Source organism: Monodelphis domestica, chromosome 4 (genome assembly GCF_027887165.1).
Source record: "Monodelphis domestica isolate mMonDom1 chromosome 4, mMonDom1.pri, whole genome shotgun sequence".
NCBI classification, from domain to species: domain Eukaryota; kingdom Metazoa; phylum Chordata; class Mammalia; order Didelphimorphia; family Didelphidae; genus Monodelphis; species Monodelphis domestica.
In genome coordinates this window covers 416,245,361-416,260,491 of record NC_077230.1, presented here as the reverse complement: position 1 = coordinate 416,260,491, position 15,131 = coordinate 416,245,361, and the positions used below count along the sequence as shown (strand labels likewise).

General features: G+C 57.0%; 1 protein-coding gene across 1 annotated transcript; it reads left to right on the top strand.

Annotated features, from left to right (window-relative positions):
* The first annotated feature begins 143 nt into the window (after positions 1 to 143).
* Positions 144 to 15,046, top strand: PLEKHN1 (pleckstrin homology domain containing N1). The gene is made up of 16 exons (XM_007506340.2): positions 144 to 384; positions 543 to 645; positions 4,040 to 4,186; positions 4,543 to 4,623; positions 5,592 to 5,664; positions 6,739 to 6,860; positions 7,352 to 7,495; positions 7,635 to 7,715; positions 9,174 to 9,249; positions 9,992 to 10,149; positions 10,296 to 10,463; positions 10,751 to 10,909; positions 11,474 to 11,608; positions 11,824 to 12,033; positions 13,155 to 13,209; positions 13,560 to 15,046. The coding sequence occupies exons 1-16, from the start codon at positions 302 to 304 to the stop codon at positions 13,739 to 13,741; spliced, it is 1,977 nt and encodes a 658-aa protein (XP_007506402.2). The 5' UTR covers positions 144 to 301; the 3' UTR covers positions 13,742 to 15,046.
* The last annotated feature ends 85 nt before the right edge of the window (positions 15,047 to 15,131 follow it).

Sequence of the window (15,131 nt, the reverse complement as noted above, 5' to 3'; positions counted from 1 at the left end):
CCGCGTCCCGCCCCCCCCCCACCCCCCGCCCCCAAACTGGGCCGAGGGAAGCGGTGACCTCCGACCTCGGCTGCTTCCCTCCCGGCCCAAGGTCTCAATCCCTGGAGAGAGCGGGGCGGGGCGGGGCGGGCGCAGGAGCGCCCCGCCCCTGCTGGAAGGCGGCCACTCAGACCCAGCTCGAGCTCAGCCAGCTCGCTACAAGCGGCCCAGCCAGGTGCACCCAAGGGTGCCGGGCAGAAGCTCTGGCTGAGAACCTCAGCGTTCCCACCGATTCCTGACTCGGGCTCTCAAGCCCTTCACCATGGGCAATGCCAACTGTGTCCCTCAGGCTCCCGCCCGCTTCCGAGCCTCCTTCTCCAGGAAATCCTCGCTGAAAGGCAAAAAGTAAGGCGGGCGTGCAAGAGGGATGGGCCAGGACCGCGGCCGGCCCGGGTCCGAGCAGGCTGCCTGGGGAAGGCTTAGGCATGGAGCCAGGGGGAGGGGCTCCAATCTGAGCGGGCCCCCCATCCCCCTCTGAGCGTCCCCCCTTCGTGTCCCCCCAGAGAGGACAGCATTAGGCGGCGCGGGGGCCTCTTTGGAAGCGAGAGCAGCCAAGATGGGGACACCAAGGAGGCCAACAAGATCCTGTACTACATCCCGGGGACGGTGAGCGCCCTCGCGGAGGGAGAGGGAGGGAGGGGAGTTCGGCATCCCGAGCCACTTGTGAGTGTTCGTATGTGTGTCACCGAGTGTGTGTGCGGGCGCTCGAGCGGGTGTGCGTGCGGTCCGCACCTTGCGATTTCCTGGGGCTCGGGCTGCCCATCACCGCCCCCCCCCCCCCCCCCGGCCGGCCAGAAGCCGGGCCACACCCTCGGGCACCTCACCGGCCGGCCCGAAAGTCTCCGCAGACAGCGAAACTGGCGAGAGTCAGGAACTGAGTCAGTGTGCGGGGAGGAGGGGGGAGGAGGAAGGGAGTGGGGGACAAGGGGAGGGGGAGGGGCCTCCATCCCAGCCCTGACTCCAGGCGAACTCCTCCGAGAAGGCTCTCTGGCTTCCTCCCCCACCCGAAACTGCAGGGGAAACCCCTTACACCGACCTGTCTCTCTGCCTCCGCTTCCATCCACCTGAGTGTCAGGGACTTGGGCGGGGAGTGAGGGAGGATTTCAGAGAAGGCTTTCAGCCCCAGGTTCAGGTGTAGACCTCTCTCCCTCCCTTCACCTCCCCCCCCCCCCCCAGGCCAACCAGAAGCTGCCCGAGAGGCAGCTTCCTACCAAGAACTGCATTGGAGCATAGCCCCGCCAGTGAGAGACTTTTCCCAGGTCTCACAGGACCTAAGGGGCAAGGGATTTGAATCCAGGACCCCGCCTAGGAATTCATTCTTCTTTGGACTAATCTCATCTTTGGCTGAGCCTCCGGGTTCCTCTGCAAAATGGGGGTAGGGAGGGGCTGGGCTGACCTCTGAGGTTCCCCTCCCAGCAGTAAACATCTAGGATCCAGAAGACCCTAAAGGAGTTTGGGAGAGGCCCGAAAGAAGCTGGGGAAGCTCAAGTCTCCCTTGAATGACTCAAAAAGCCAAGACATCACCTGAGCCAATCTCAGCCCCTTCCCATTTGACTGAGGAGAAAACTTGGGCCCTGGGCTGGGCTGGGCTGGGCTGGGCTCAAGGTCTCTGTTAGCAGAGTCAGGACTAGAACCCACATCTCCCTTCTTCTCTTGGCCCTGACCCCTCCTGGCTCAAAGGGACCTGAGGAGGTGGGTCAAGGAACCCATCAGCCTCCCTGTCTGTCCTCCTGCTGCAGTTTAAGCCCACTGGCTGGCATTTTCCTGCCCTGTGGGTCTGTGCCATTCAGTTGTGGGCCTGGGTCTGCCTGCCCTGTAGGTGGCCAGTGGGGTCTCCAGGGACCCAAGACCAGCTCTGTCTGTCAGGAAGTGGGCCAGGCTCTGGGCTCTCCTCCTCTTTCTGTGCTATGATGGAGGAAGGACCCAATTCTTTGTCTCAGACTATTGGGGGCTTGGGCCAGAAATTCCTGCCTCTTCTCTCTCCCAGCCCCATGTGTGCCCTCCATACAGGCCTACCCAGCTGTACCAGGGGGGAAGCAGGAAGGAATCCCCCCTCCCCCAAAAGGCACCTCAGAGCCTGGGCACCTTCTATCTAGAAACATTTGAGGAAGGGGGAGGACAACCCTCTGAGGTGGGTCACAGGCCTGGCAGAATGGCCAATGAAGCCTCAGGCCACCCTCATCCCTTCTATTAATAGCCCCATGTCATCAGATAGTCCCCAAAGCAGGGGTGCTGATTCTGCAGAAGCAGGGGGGGGGGGGCATTACCAGGCATCCAGGTCACCCTCTGATTGGTTCAGGAGCCTCTCGGATTGGAAGCCAGGACTCCTGGGTCCAGCCCCCTAGATTCTGGGGATGGGAGAGATGACCTCTTTGGGGGCAGGCCCAGATGGGCGGCCCCCACATAACCCTGCTCTTTGGGCGTCCCAGCAGTTTGCTGCTATAGGGGAATGTGGCCTGAGAAGTGACTAAGCTGTGTCAGATTCTCCAACAACCTTCCCTAAACAGGTTCTTCTCTCTGAAAAGAGAGCAAGGAAAGCTCTGTTGACTACATTCCGCCAAGTCCGTAACTACAACTGCTGCTGTAGTTTGTATCTGGGTTCATTGCCATGTTCCATTTAAGAATCTGGGGTCCATGGGCAGCTTACATGGTAGAGTCTATGGCCTACTTTCAGGCAGGTCCCCAGGGCTCTAAGCCAGTTCCCACGGGGAGTGGGAGGCCCCACCCAAGGGTGGGAGGGCCAGGGAAGCCAGCCCTGGTGTCTGTCTGCCCTTCCACATTCCCTGGGATTGCCCAAGCAAAGGGCAGGCTCTGGCAACAAGCAAGGCATCAGGCCCAAAGCCAGTGCCCTGGGTTGCAACATGCCCCATATAGCTACCTCACCCAATGCATAGGGTTGATGAGGAGAGGACCCCTGGGCCCCCATATTCCAGCCCCAGTCCACTTTTCCAAGGATCCCCATTTCCCAGGCCTGATTCCAATGTGTGACTGTATACATATGTATTTCTTTGTGACTCTGTGTGTGTGTGTGTGTGTATGTGTGGTGTGTATAAGTGAATACTTTTATGTCTATATGGCTATCATTTATAATTTGAACTTTCAAAGGCTTATCTGTCTAGAGTGGAAAGGGACCACAGGGACCACCTTCTAGTCCAACCCCCTGATTTTTACAGATGAGGAAACTGAGTCCCACTTCCAGAGGGGAAGTGATTTACCCAAGGAAGTAAATGGCAGCATCAGAATTCTGTGTGATTATGTTTGTTTATGCATGGCTGTATCTACGTAGGGATCTGTGGATATGTAGCCTAACTGTGTGTGGAGATCGGGTGATACAATGTGGAAAGAGCTCTGGGTTTGAGGGGTTGGGAGGTGTTCAGATTCTATTTCTCCCTCCCTCTAGGACCTTATACAAGTTATATCCACTCACTGAGCCTCAGTGTGCTCATCTGAAAAAAAAAAAAGATGGGATGATTAGGTGTCACAGTTTCCAGGATCTCTTCTAACCTTGATCCTGTGGTCTGTGACTACATCTGAATGGTTAGAAAAATCTAGAACTCTCTTTGTATTTGCCCATGTCTAGCTTATCAGATGACACAATATTTTTAAAGCACTTAGCACAGTGGTTGGCACACAGTAGGCACCTAGTCAATGCTGATTCCTTCCCCCCTTGCCCTCCCCACACATAGATATGTGTTTGATTGTGTGGGGTTCCTGTTTGGGCTTTGCTGGAGTGTGAGGGAGGAGCTATTATTTCCTAGGTCAGATCTCTGGATATCCGTCCTCTGAGTTGGGGCTGGGGCTGGACTCTGTACCTTCAGGGAATCCCTTCCCACCGTGTGCCCTTGGTCATGCTGGGTACATTTCTTTGTCCTGCTTTGGACTGTGTCCCCCAGACCACTTCCACAGGCTAGTCTCTCTATACCTGTTTGGGGAGAAGGGGTCTGTCTCCTCTTCTGGCCACTACTCCTGGCCTAAGCTCCTGGATCATACCCTCCTCCAGGACATTCCAGGCCCAGAAAGTCACAAGGAAAATACAGACCAACCGCTCTTCAGTGTGTTTAAGAAGGGCCGGCGGAAAATGCCAGTGAGGAACCTTGGGAAGATTGTCCATTATTCCAAGGTCAAATTTAAGTTCCAGCACTGCTCGGTGAGTCCCAGCTGGAGATCACGAATGGGTCCCAGACTAGGGATGGCATTGGGGGGGGTCTCCATGGGTAGGCATGGGAAACCCATCCCCCATTTCCAAGAGGGCCACTAAGAAAGAGAGGGTTCCCAGATGAACTCCTGACCCTCCAAGGCCAACACCTCAAGTTCATGGCCAGACAGAGAAGAGGCTCCATTAGAATTCTGACCAGACCCTAGGTTAAGATCTCAAACTCAGTGACTTTGGGTTAGGACAGAAACTTCTAGCCAACAGACTGCCCTCCACCTCCATTGCCACCCTATTACAGACTCTGACCCCTCTCAGTTCTCTGGACAAACAGCCTTCCTCCTTCTCCACAGGACATCAGTGATTGCTACCTGGAACTGTTTCCCTCCTGTTTGTACTTTCAGGCCCATGGCTCTAGTGGCTTTACCTACCAAGTAAGTAATGATTGGGAGCACCCAACCTGGGACCTCCAGCCCTAAGAACAAGCTCAGCATCTGGGCAGGGGTGAAAATGGCTCATGGAGCAGGCTTCCTTGGGCCCTGACTGTGCCAGGCCAAGCCAGCACTGCAGAACTCTGGGAACCAAGCCTTTTCCACAAGGGTGGGTCCTCCATGAGGTACAATAAGAGTGTGAGACTACATGGGAGAACCAAAGCCTTGTTGGCCTTCTAGCCTCAAGTCAAAACTGACCTAGGGCTGGACAGGGTCTCTTCCTGTACAGGGTGGTTGAAGGAACTCTGCCCAAATTCACACAGGATTTGAATTTCCAGTGGTAAAACTTAAAGCTAGATCTTTGATTCTAGTTAGAATTGGGGCTCATTCCATCCTGCTATATGGCCTCTCAAAACAAGGAGCTATTTAAGCATGAACTGTTTAGGAGACTATACTGGGTGTCCTGGGTAGACAGGGACGAAGATAACTAGTCCCTCCCCTCAAAGAGCTTACACTCTATGGCCTTTTAGCTCCTCCCCAGACAGAATGCCTCCTTCCTTTGCCCTTATCACCTCTTGGGACTGCCCCTGCCAATGCCCATGCCTCTTCCTGCTGCCCCTGACATTCGTTGAAATCTCCAATTTTCCAGGATGGTCATGATGCCAAGAAAGCAGGGTCTTAATCCATCTTTGCCACAGCCTCCAAGTTACCAGTGAGGAATGGAATTGACCTGCCACACTGATTGCTAATTATAATTAGATATAAATTGGGGAAAAGAGGATTTTCCCTGGCCCTGACCTCATCCCCTCCCCCAGGCTGCCAAGCCTTCCCCTCTCCCTTTCCTCCCTGTGCCCCTCAAAAGACAGCCCTTTGGGAAGGGAGATAGAGGTTTGGTCTCTATTCTTCAGTGCCTCCCCAGGGATGCCAGGACACTAAACCCCTCCCTCCTAATCCAATCTGGATCCCTACAGGGGCTGCTGCCATTGACGGAGCTGGTCATTTCTAGGCTAGAGATAGAAGGGGAAAATGCCTTCCAGATCACAGGTAAGGGAGAGCGTCCATGCCTTTGAGATTACAGGAGGCGAGCGTAATTTGGGGAACAATTGATCTGAAGCCCCTGGTAGTGATCTCCAAGCCATCTGAGTCCAATAATCGTCCACCTTCCCCTTGGTCCAGGCCTGTTGTCCTGGGCCAGGAAGAGAGCTTATGGTCACTGATCCAGGGGCAGAACTGGGACACCCCTGGGTGGGGTATTAAGGGTTACTGATAACATGGGATATTGAATGGACACACCGGGTGGACCTTGGGGGGGGGGATGCTGAGAGGGCAGGAACCTAGTGACCAGGCAGGACATGGGTCCTCAGAAGGAAACTGGGCAGGCGGTTACTGCTAAGGCCAATGGCCGGGGCACTTCCCTGGGTGGATTGAGGAGAGGGACAGGGCGTTGGCCTTGGTGCTGGCCTGGGCCCTGATGACTCCAGGCTAGGTGGAAAGGCATCCATCCTCGGATGTCCTGACTGGCCAGTGCTGACCCCCAGATTTACTAGAGACTTCTCTGGGATTGAGTGGCCAAAGGGATGGAGGACTTGGGTGCTGACCAAGGTCCTGACCAAGAGTTACTGCTACTGATTGGGGATGTAGACTAAGACCCTGGCTTAGGCACTGACCACATAGAGATCCCCCTGGCTGGCCTCTGGGGACCAAAGGCACCGAGCTGAGTCCTGGGCAGGGCAGCACACTCAGGGGGTTGTTTAGATGGTCACTCAGTGAACCCTCATGGCTGGAGGTACTGGCCAGGGTGCTGAGCAGCGGGAGGCTGCTTGGAAGCCACCTTGGTTCCCCCAGGAACCGCAGAGGAGTTGAGGCTGCCTGTGGAGCTAGCTGGGCCCAGTACTCTGAACCTCCTTCTGGGCCCTGAGGCTGCTGATTGATGTTCTCTCTTCCAGGCAGGCAGGAAATGAGCAGCTGGGTGGGGCAGGCCTGAGAGCAGAATGAGGGTTGGGCAGCTCCTGGGAGGAGGAGGGGGCCAGAGAAGGGGGTAAGGGGCTGCCGGGGAGGTCGGCTGACCCCAGACTGACCAGCGACCCCCCCTTGTCTCCCTGCTCCTCCGTCTCCCAGGCCCCCTGCCCTCTCCTCTTCTGGTCTTCTGTCCCAGCGAGGCGGAGCTCCGTCGATGGCTCTATCATCTGGAGAAGCAGATGGACCTTGCCAGGGCGGCCCAGTGCCCGTTCCCGGCCCTGGTCAGTGCCTCGTCGGCATCCCTCCTGTCCTTGCCCCCCCTCTGTGGCCCGGCTGAGAAGAAGTGTCGCTTCCAGGAATAGGGAAGTGCTGTCGCGCTGTACTCTGCCCTCCCCTGACCTTATCTCAGGGCTTGTGTACATTCCCAGGTGTCATAGATTAAGCGGGCATGTCCAGGGATGGAGCAGCAGCGCTGAAGAAGGGTCTTTAGCCTGAGTCATAGCAGACTCGGCCGAAAGATCTGGGCCTCCTTAGCCTGGAGAAGAGAAAGTCCGGCAGTGAGTCACAGAACTCCCTTTCAGGGCCGGAAGTCGGTCCGTCTTTGCCTTGATCCTGGCCTCGGAGCAGCAGGTAGAAGTGTAAAAAGGCTCACTTAGGCTCAGCGTCAGGGAAATCCCCCTTCTTGGAGGTCTTTGAGGCTACAGAGGCAAGAGGGCCCCAGCAGGCTCCCCCCCCACCCCAGGCTAACTGGCTCCCCCCGTCTGTCCCCAAGGATCCCCGAGAGGAGAGCCGCCTCTGCCCTCTGCCCTGGGCCCTCAAGCACTACCCGGTGCATCATTGGGAAGGAACCCGGCGAGAGGCTCTGGGAGACGTGGTCTGTGCCTCCCGAGTGAAGATGCAGCATCTGCCCTCCCAGGTGGGAAGGAGGGCGGAGGGAGGGGTGAGGGAGGAAGGGCACGGACCTGCCCCACCACATGCCCTGAGGAGACAGCTCTGAGCTAGCTGAGGTCCCTTGTGACCCCCAAATCGCCTTCTAACTCCCTCTGACCTCTCAGGAGCAGCATGACCGCATCCTCGTCCTCTACCCATCCGCACTGATCATCCTGTCAGAGGACTCGGATGGCTTCACCTTCAAGGTAGGCCTGACCCCCTCCCCCGCCCCCAAAGGCACTCAGATGCCCGTGGGCACTCCCTCTCCCAGGCTGTGCCCCTTAAAGTCACACGAGGCGACGTTTCTCTGGACCTGAGAGGGTTATAGAACATTTTCTAAACACTCTAGTGGGAGCCTTCCTACCACCCCGGGAGGGCGCACTGCAGCGACTGGCCCCATTTTTCAGATGAGAAAACGGAGATTCGGGAAGGTTTCCCTACAGCCAGTATCTTCTCAGATCACACCCCCGTCTGGGTTTCCTGCCTGTCCCCCTCCCCTCCAGAACCAGGTTGGCCGGTGAGGCTGGGGGGAGTCATGCAAATTGAGAACCAGAATTTCAAGACTGGCCTGGGGAAGGGAGGCTCCCGCTGGGCCTCTTGTTTGTCTGCCTTCCCTGGGCCCAGGCTTGTGTGGAGTCCCTGCCAGATGCGAGCTGCCCCTGGACCGCCGAGCGGTGGGCTTGTGCCACCTCCCTCTCCCTGATGGGGTCTGATGATTCATCCCCTCCCTCCCTCCCTCCTCAAGGAAGACAACAAAGAAAGGATTAGCCCAGGCCATGCAGGAAGGATTAGTTTAGCTGTCTAGAAGGACTTCCTGTCCAGATGAGTAAAACCCTGGGCAGAGGATTCTTCTCTTTTGGGTGGCACACAGTGAGAGCTTCCTTGGCATTCCTGGACAGGTAAGACTTGTCCAGAGAAAGGGGGGCAGCTCGGTGGCCCCACTGCGAAGACCTGGGTCCCCAGCTGGCCTCAGACACTTCCCAGCTGTGTGACCCTGGACAAGTCACTTAACCCGCCCTTGCCCTTCTATCTGAGAGCTGTCACTGAGCTAGAAAGGAAGGGTTAAAAAACAACCAACAAGGTGCCCAGAGACAGAGGACGGGACAACACCCACACGGATACTTTAGTCTCATCCCCAATGGCCTCCCTCAAAATGACTCCAAGTGGCCCTGCTCCATTGTATGGAGACCTGCAAAAAATGCTAACCCAGAACCCTCTGGGGCATCGTGCATCCTTTCTCACACTAACAGCTAGTGTTTATATAGGGCAGCCAGGTAGCACCATGGAGAGTGGATAGGACCTGGAATCCTGAATATCTGGGTTCAAGTCATTTCCCCTTGTGGGCCTCTGTTTCCTCATCTGCAAAATGAGCCGCAGAAGGAAATGGCCAACCACTCCACCACCTTTGAGATTTGCCCAGGAAGCATCTGAGGCTCCCATCTCTAGGCCTGGCTCTCCATCCACTGAGCCCCCCAGCTGCCCCCCTTATCTCCATTCTAAGGCAGAAGAGCAGTGGGGGTCAGTGACTTGTCCAGGGTCACCAGAGGCAGAGTTGAGATAGTTGGCCTTCACACCTGCCTCTCCCCCATCAAGGTTGTGGGGAGAGTGACTCTCGCCCTTGCCACCCTCCCGATGGACTGAGCGATGCCCCTTGTCTTCCTCAGGGGGAGCTACCGCTCAGTGCTGTCCAGCTCAACTTCGAGGAGAACGAGAAACAGATCCGCTCCTTCCTGATAGAGGGTTGGTGAACTGAAGCCCCCCTGGACCCTGGGGGCGTGCGGGGTGGGGCGGAGGGCCCAGAGACCCTCACCTGCCCTCTTTCTCCCGGGCACCTTCCCTGTGTGTCCCCAGATGCGGTCTCTGACCCCACACTGCCCCTGTCCTTCTGGGCCCGTGTCTGTAATGAGTGGAGACTGAGTCATCCTTCCTCTCCCATTGAGCAAGGGAGCGGGTGGGGGGCGACAGGCAAGCTGGGGCCGGGCAGGGAGGAATCTCAGTGGGATCAGCCGGGTGGGTGACATTCTTGCTTGGGGTGGACCATGTCTCTCTGGCTGCTACCTGCCCCTACCTACGTCTCGTGGGTTTGCCCCAGATTGAGGGGGCAGCCTGGGTCCTCCCCAGCTCCCCTCCTAGGATGGGGGGGTCAGGAGATCAGAGGTCGTGTCTCATGGGTTTGCCCCAGATTGGGGGGGCAGCTTGGGCACTCCTCCGATCCCCTCCTTGGATGGGGGGGGTCAGATCAGAGGTCATTCCTGGGCTCACCCTTCTCAGGGAGGGCTAGATTGGGGGCTCAGAGATCACTCTGGGGGCAGCTTCCCCCCCCCCAGTGTTGGGGGGCTTCTTAACCTAAGGAAATGGGCTCCCTGGGTCACAAGCTTGCAGAGGGCCCAGGCTGGTCTCAGGATAAAGGGACTCCCCCACCCCAAGGGAGGGAACAGCATAGGGACCCCAGAAATAGCCTATTTGTGTGTGCCAACACCAGGCCATCTCATCAATACCATCCGAGTGTTCTGTGCCAGCTATGAGGATTACCAAGACTGGATGCTTTGTTTTCGGACTGTCCGACTCAAAAGAGGGGGTTCGTCTACCCGCTCGGGCTCTGAGGGCTTCCCGGGGCCCCGGCCGCCCCTTCCCATGCAGGTGAGAGGGAAAGAGCAGCGGGGCGTCGTGGGATGGGGCCAGGATAAGGTTCTCTTCTCCCTGCCTAGCACTGTCTTCTCGCTTTGGCCAGGAGGGGCACGATGGGGGTGGGCACTAGGGAAGGCCAGTCTAATGCCATGGCACAGTTCTCAGTCAGCGGGCGAGGATCCCTCACCTCTGATGGCCGGACCAACTCGTGGGCCTCCACGGGCCTCCAGACCACTTCCTCCCACACCAGCAGCTCTCTCCCTGACCAGCCCATGCTGCCCCAGAGCTACGCCGTGGGAGCAGACAGCACCTCCCAGAAGGACCCTGTGAGTGACTCTGGCGAGGGCAGGATCTGCTAGGCCAGACCCCCTTCCGTGGCCGTTTGGATTCTGGGAGGTGGAGGGTTCCCGGGTGCCTGAGTTCAAGTAGAAAGCTCTGGTTAGATCTGAGGGGGTTCAGGCTGTCAGAGCTGAGGCTGCCCACATTCCCCTTTCTCCTGGCCTGGGCAGGGACTGGGGGGTCAACCAGGCCTCAGCAACAGGGTTCTCTGGGGCCGGCCATCCCCAAGCAGGGTTTGGAGGATACCCAGCGTGGGCCCTCTTTGTCCTTCCAGGGCCAGGCCAACCCCAGCAGCTCCAGCTTGGGAAGGCGTCGGGCAGAGCTGAGGCGCAAGGGCAGTGGCCGTTCATCCAAGGGGAAAGGCGCCGGGCAGCCAAAAGGAGAGGGGCCGATAATGAGGGCTCCCCTGCACCTGGACCTGGGCCTCAGCAATGTAGGAGCCTCCCCCGGCCCCCAGCCTTGGCCCTGTCTGCATTTTCCCTCATTCCTGGTTCTTCCTTATTTCCTTTAAAAAAATATTTTATTTAAATAACAAATTTCTACCTGAGTCTCCCAAAGTCTTATGATCCGTGTGATCCATGTTGTCTTCCCCCCTTCTTCCCTCCCCATCCTGGAGCTGACAAGCCATCGATCTGGGTCCTACAAGTGTTATCATGCAAAACATATCATCCTTGTTTCCCTGCCTTTGCTTGCCTGGCTCACCCTGACTGTCTGGCTCTCTTTCTCTCTCTTTCTTTTAAGCCCTCACCTTCTCTCTTGGAGTCCATACTGTGTATTGGCTCCAAGGCAGAAGAGTGGTCAGGGCTGGGCAATGGGGGTCAAGTGACTTGCCCAGGGTCACCCAGCTGGGAAGTGTCTGAGGCCAGATTTGAACTCAGAACTTCCCATCTCCAAGTCTGGCTCTCTCTCTCCACTGAGCCATCCAATTGCCCTCTGGATATCACTTCTAATGGACGGGGCCCAAGTGAGTCACTTCCCCCTCCTGCTTCCTCTGCAGCTCAACCGGAGGAGCCTGGAAGGCAGTGAGGAAGCTGGTAGCCTGGAGAAGCCCCACTCCCCGCTGTACGCTGACCCCTACACCCCAACCTCCACCACCCACAGCAAGATCAAAGACGTCAGTGACCTGGATGAGGTCAGTCCTCCGGGCGAACCGGGGAGGCTTCCGGTTAAACCTGATCTGATTCACGTTCAAAGCCTAAAGTCTGACTCGGGCCAGCTCCCGCCAATGCCTGCATCCCAAGGTCTTGTCTCAGGCCCACTCTGGGGAGCCTCAAGGGCGATCTCCAAGCACATGGTGGGTATTCCAGGAGTAGGGGCTGATGGAGGCTCTGTTGACTTTCCTCACAGTTCCTGGTGGCGGCCAAGAGTTGTGTGGGACAGGAAGCGCTAAGCACCTTCCCCTCCGTCCCAGTCTCCGTCCCTGTCCCTGGCCCATCTCCCAGCGCTCACCCCCACCAGAAAAAGCCAGCCCATCAGCTCCGGGAGTCTCAAAGGCATCCAAGAGGCTCCTTCAAGGTCCGGGGATCGGGGCCTCTGGAGACTTCCCGACCCCGTCAGGTGAGTGCACTGGAGAGGGCCCTGGGCCTCCTCTGAACCACAGCTGAAGCGACGTCTGAAGCTGGGCGAAGGAGCCAGGCAGATCTAGGCCTCCTTTCAGAGAGTGGTAAATTCAGAGTGATGACGAACCTTAGGACAAGGAATGCCAGAGCTAGAAGGGACCTCAGAACAGACTATCAGGACTCGAGGGCCCTTCATTCAGAGACTGCCAGAACTGAGAGCCCTTAGAACAGGGAATATGAGAACACATAGACTGGAGAATGTTGGGAGGAGAACATAGAAAGCAGAATATCAGAACTGTAGGGAAACTCTGCTCCCTCCCGCTCTCTCTCCATCCATCCCTCCCTGTCTCTCCTCTCTCCATATATTCCTCTCTCCCATTCCCGTCTCTTAATGTCTCTTTCTCTCCCTATCCTTCCCTCCCCCTCTCCATCCTTCTCTTTCCTCTGTCTATCTCTGTTCCTATCTCTCTCTTTCCCTCCCTCTCTTCTTCTTTCCCTCCATTTTTCCCTCTCTCTCTGTTCCTATCTCTCGATGTCTCTTTCCCTATCCCTCCCTTCCTCTCTCTCTCCATCCATCCATCCCTCTGTCTCTCTCCTCCATACATTTGTCTCTCCCTCCCTCTTTCTCTCTCTGTCTCTCTCTCTCTCTATTCCTGTCACTTGATGTCTCTTTCTCTCCCTGTCCCTCCCTCCCTCCCTCCTTTTCTTTCTCTGTCTCTCACCTGCCCCCAAAAGACTACAAGATGGAAAGTGACTTTTCCCAAGGCTATGCAAGTAATAATAATGCCTAGAATTTATTAAGAGCCTACTATGTGCCAAGCACTGTGCTAAGCCCTTTTACAGGCATTGTTTCATTTTATCTTCACAACAACCTTGGGAGGTAGTACTATTATTAGATGAGGAAAACAAAGGCGAAATGAGTTTAAATGACTTGCCTAAGGTCACATCACCAGTAAGTGTCTGGATTTGAACTCAGGACTTCCTGACTCCAGGCCTAGCACTCTCTCCACTGTGTGGCCTGGCTGCTAGGTCACACGGTAGCAGAGGTGAGATTCCAATCCAAATCCTCTGGCTTAAGGTGAAGGGGTGCTTCAGTTTCCTGGTTTGTTGTCTCCCCAGGTCCAGGTCTCCCCATCAAAGGAAGGTTCCTCTGACCCTCAGCTTCGACTCCCAGGTGAGTTGCCCCTCTTGATGCTCCTGCAGCTCCCCCCGTGGGGGTTCCTATGAGCCTGGAGAGTGGGTCCTTCCTCCCATGCCTCGGGCACACCTGAGCTCTCTCCCTCTGCAGCCCAGTGCGGCTGCCTGTCTTGTTCCCACAAGCACTGCTGGTCCCAGGTCACAAGGCCATCGGCTCCAGCTGGAGCCTCCCTTTCCCCACCCACAGAGGGACCTGAAGGCTGGCTGCCCAGCTTGACCCTGGTTCCCCACCCTTTCAAGCCCCCTTGATTGGAGCAGCCCAACACCCTCCCTAGAAGCTCCCTTCTTCCTGCCTGCACTTGTTCCTACATCTCAAGGTCTTTGCAGGTGGCAGCCCTCCCAGCGGGCAGAGTCATGAGCAGGGACGGCCCTCAGAACCCTCCGGCAGCCAAAGAGACTTCAGTTACGAAAACATCTGGGACAAGGCAGGGGCACCTCCTTCTTCCCGACAAAGGTGGTATCGCCCCCCCACGTCGGAAGCTGCAGGGAAGCTGACTCAGTGGATCTGACCTGGCCAGGGTCTTTGGCCACTTGGGGCAGGGATTGATCACAGGAAGCTGGGCCTCCTGGCCTCCAGTCCTACCTTGGTGCTACGAGGATGCCTCTGAGTTTCTGGGGCCTGGACATCTCAATGCGCTTCTCTCCAGAGCCCTGGACAGCTGGGGACATGGCGTCAGGGGCTTACACATCTCTGACAGGCTCAGTGCCCCCGCCCCTGCCCGTGGTCCTGGGGAAGGAGTGGAAGGAGGAGGCAACTTCCTGGCCTCTGCCCCAGGGGAACTCAACAGGAGCCTTGGAGATGGGCCTTTGGAAGCGTTCGTGAAAACTGGTCTCCTACCAAAGAACGCGGACCCCACCGTGGCTCTGTCTCTCCAGGCCAATTGGGCCTCAACCAGGGAATGGTGATTCCAAGTCTGGACCCCTCTTAAGTGGAGAGAGTGGGAGATCCATCCCATTAATGGCTGCTATGGTTATCCTAGTCATCGGGCGACACCGCCACCCCAGGCTCCTTTCCAAATCTGGCCTAGCAAGATGGCGGCCTACACCACTCGGACAATCCTTCCAAACCAAATCTGGCCTGGTCCATGGGGGAGGGGATGCCCACTGTGGCTGGCTGTGTGGACTCTCCTGTCCTTTCTGGTGTGACAAGTGCCCGTCCCACCTCCTCTGTACCCCAAATCTGGGTCTTGTGCTGCCCCCTAGTGGCTCTCCTGGGGATTCAAGCTGCCCCAGCTGGCCAGAGAGGAAAATGAGATGACAAGAAAAGTCCATAGGATCGATCACTCTCAAGAGAGAGGAGGAAGGCAGGTGACTTGCCCATGGTCACACAAGCAGTAGCAGGATTTGAACCCAAGTCTGTTTTACACACACAACACCCTGCCCCAGGAAAAGAAATTACAGGGGATCTCATGGATCAAAGGTGGAAACGGAGAAGGGGAGGGAGAATTAATCCCCCTCCTGTGGGACTGCTATGGGGGAGCAGTCAGCGATGGTCATTGGATAGTAGTGGTCAGGGAGAAATGGAAGTTGGAAGAGAGTGAGGGGCTGGGAAGGGCAGGGGGGAGCCGGGAAGCTGGTGGGACGGGTGAGGGATGGTGAAGAGTGAGGTCAACGAGCGGTGAAGTTAGTGGGAGGCAGCAAGCTGGCCTGAGGGCCACAGGAGAGCAAGCAGTAAAGGGGCCTACTGGCGGGGAGGGCTAAATAAGGACAGGTCAGCCACTTCCCCACATTCCACTGAGATGAGCCAGGGCAGGAAGGGCTGACGGGACTGACTGGTGGGCCAAAGACTCCGGGGCCTCCCCTTGGAGAGGCAGGACGGACCCTCCAGGGACCTTGAATCAGAATTTGGGCAGGGTCACAGGAGGGCTTCTGGGTAAAAAGCCACAGGCCTGACAGCTC

Bases quoted from the DNA above. Each gene is read 5' to 3' on its own strand.
- PLEKHN1 (XM_007506340.2), top strand. From the start codon at position 302: ATGGGCAATGCCAACTGTGTCCCTCAGGCTCCCGCCCGCTTCCGAGCC. The intron at 4,187-4,542 runs GTGAGTCCCAGC...CCTTCTCCACAG, and splicing joins TTAAGTTCCAGCACTGCTCG to GACATCAGTGATTGCTACCT. The intron at 4,624-5,591 runs GTAAGTAATGAT...GGATCCCTACAG, and splicing joins CTAGTGGCTTTACCTACCAA to GGGCTGCTGCCATTGACGGA.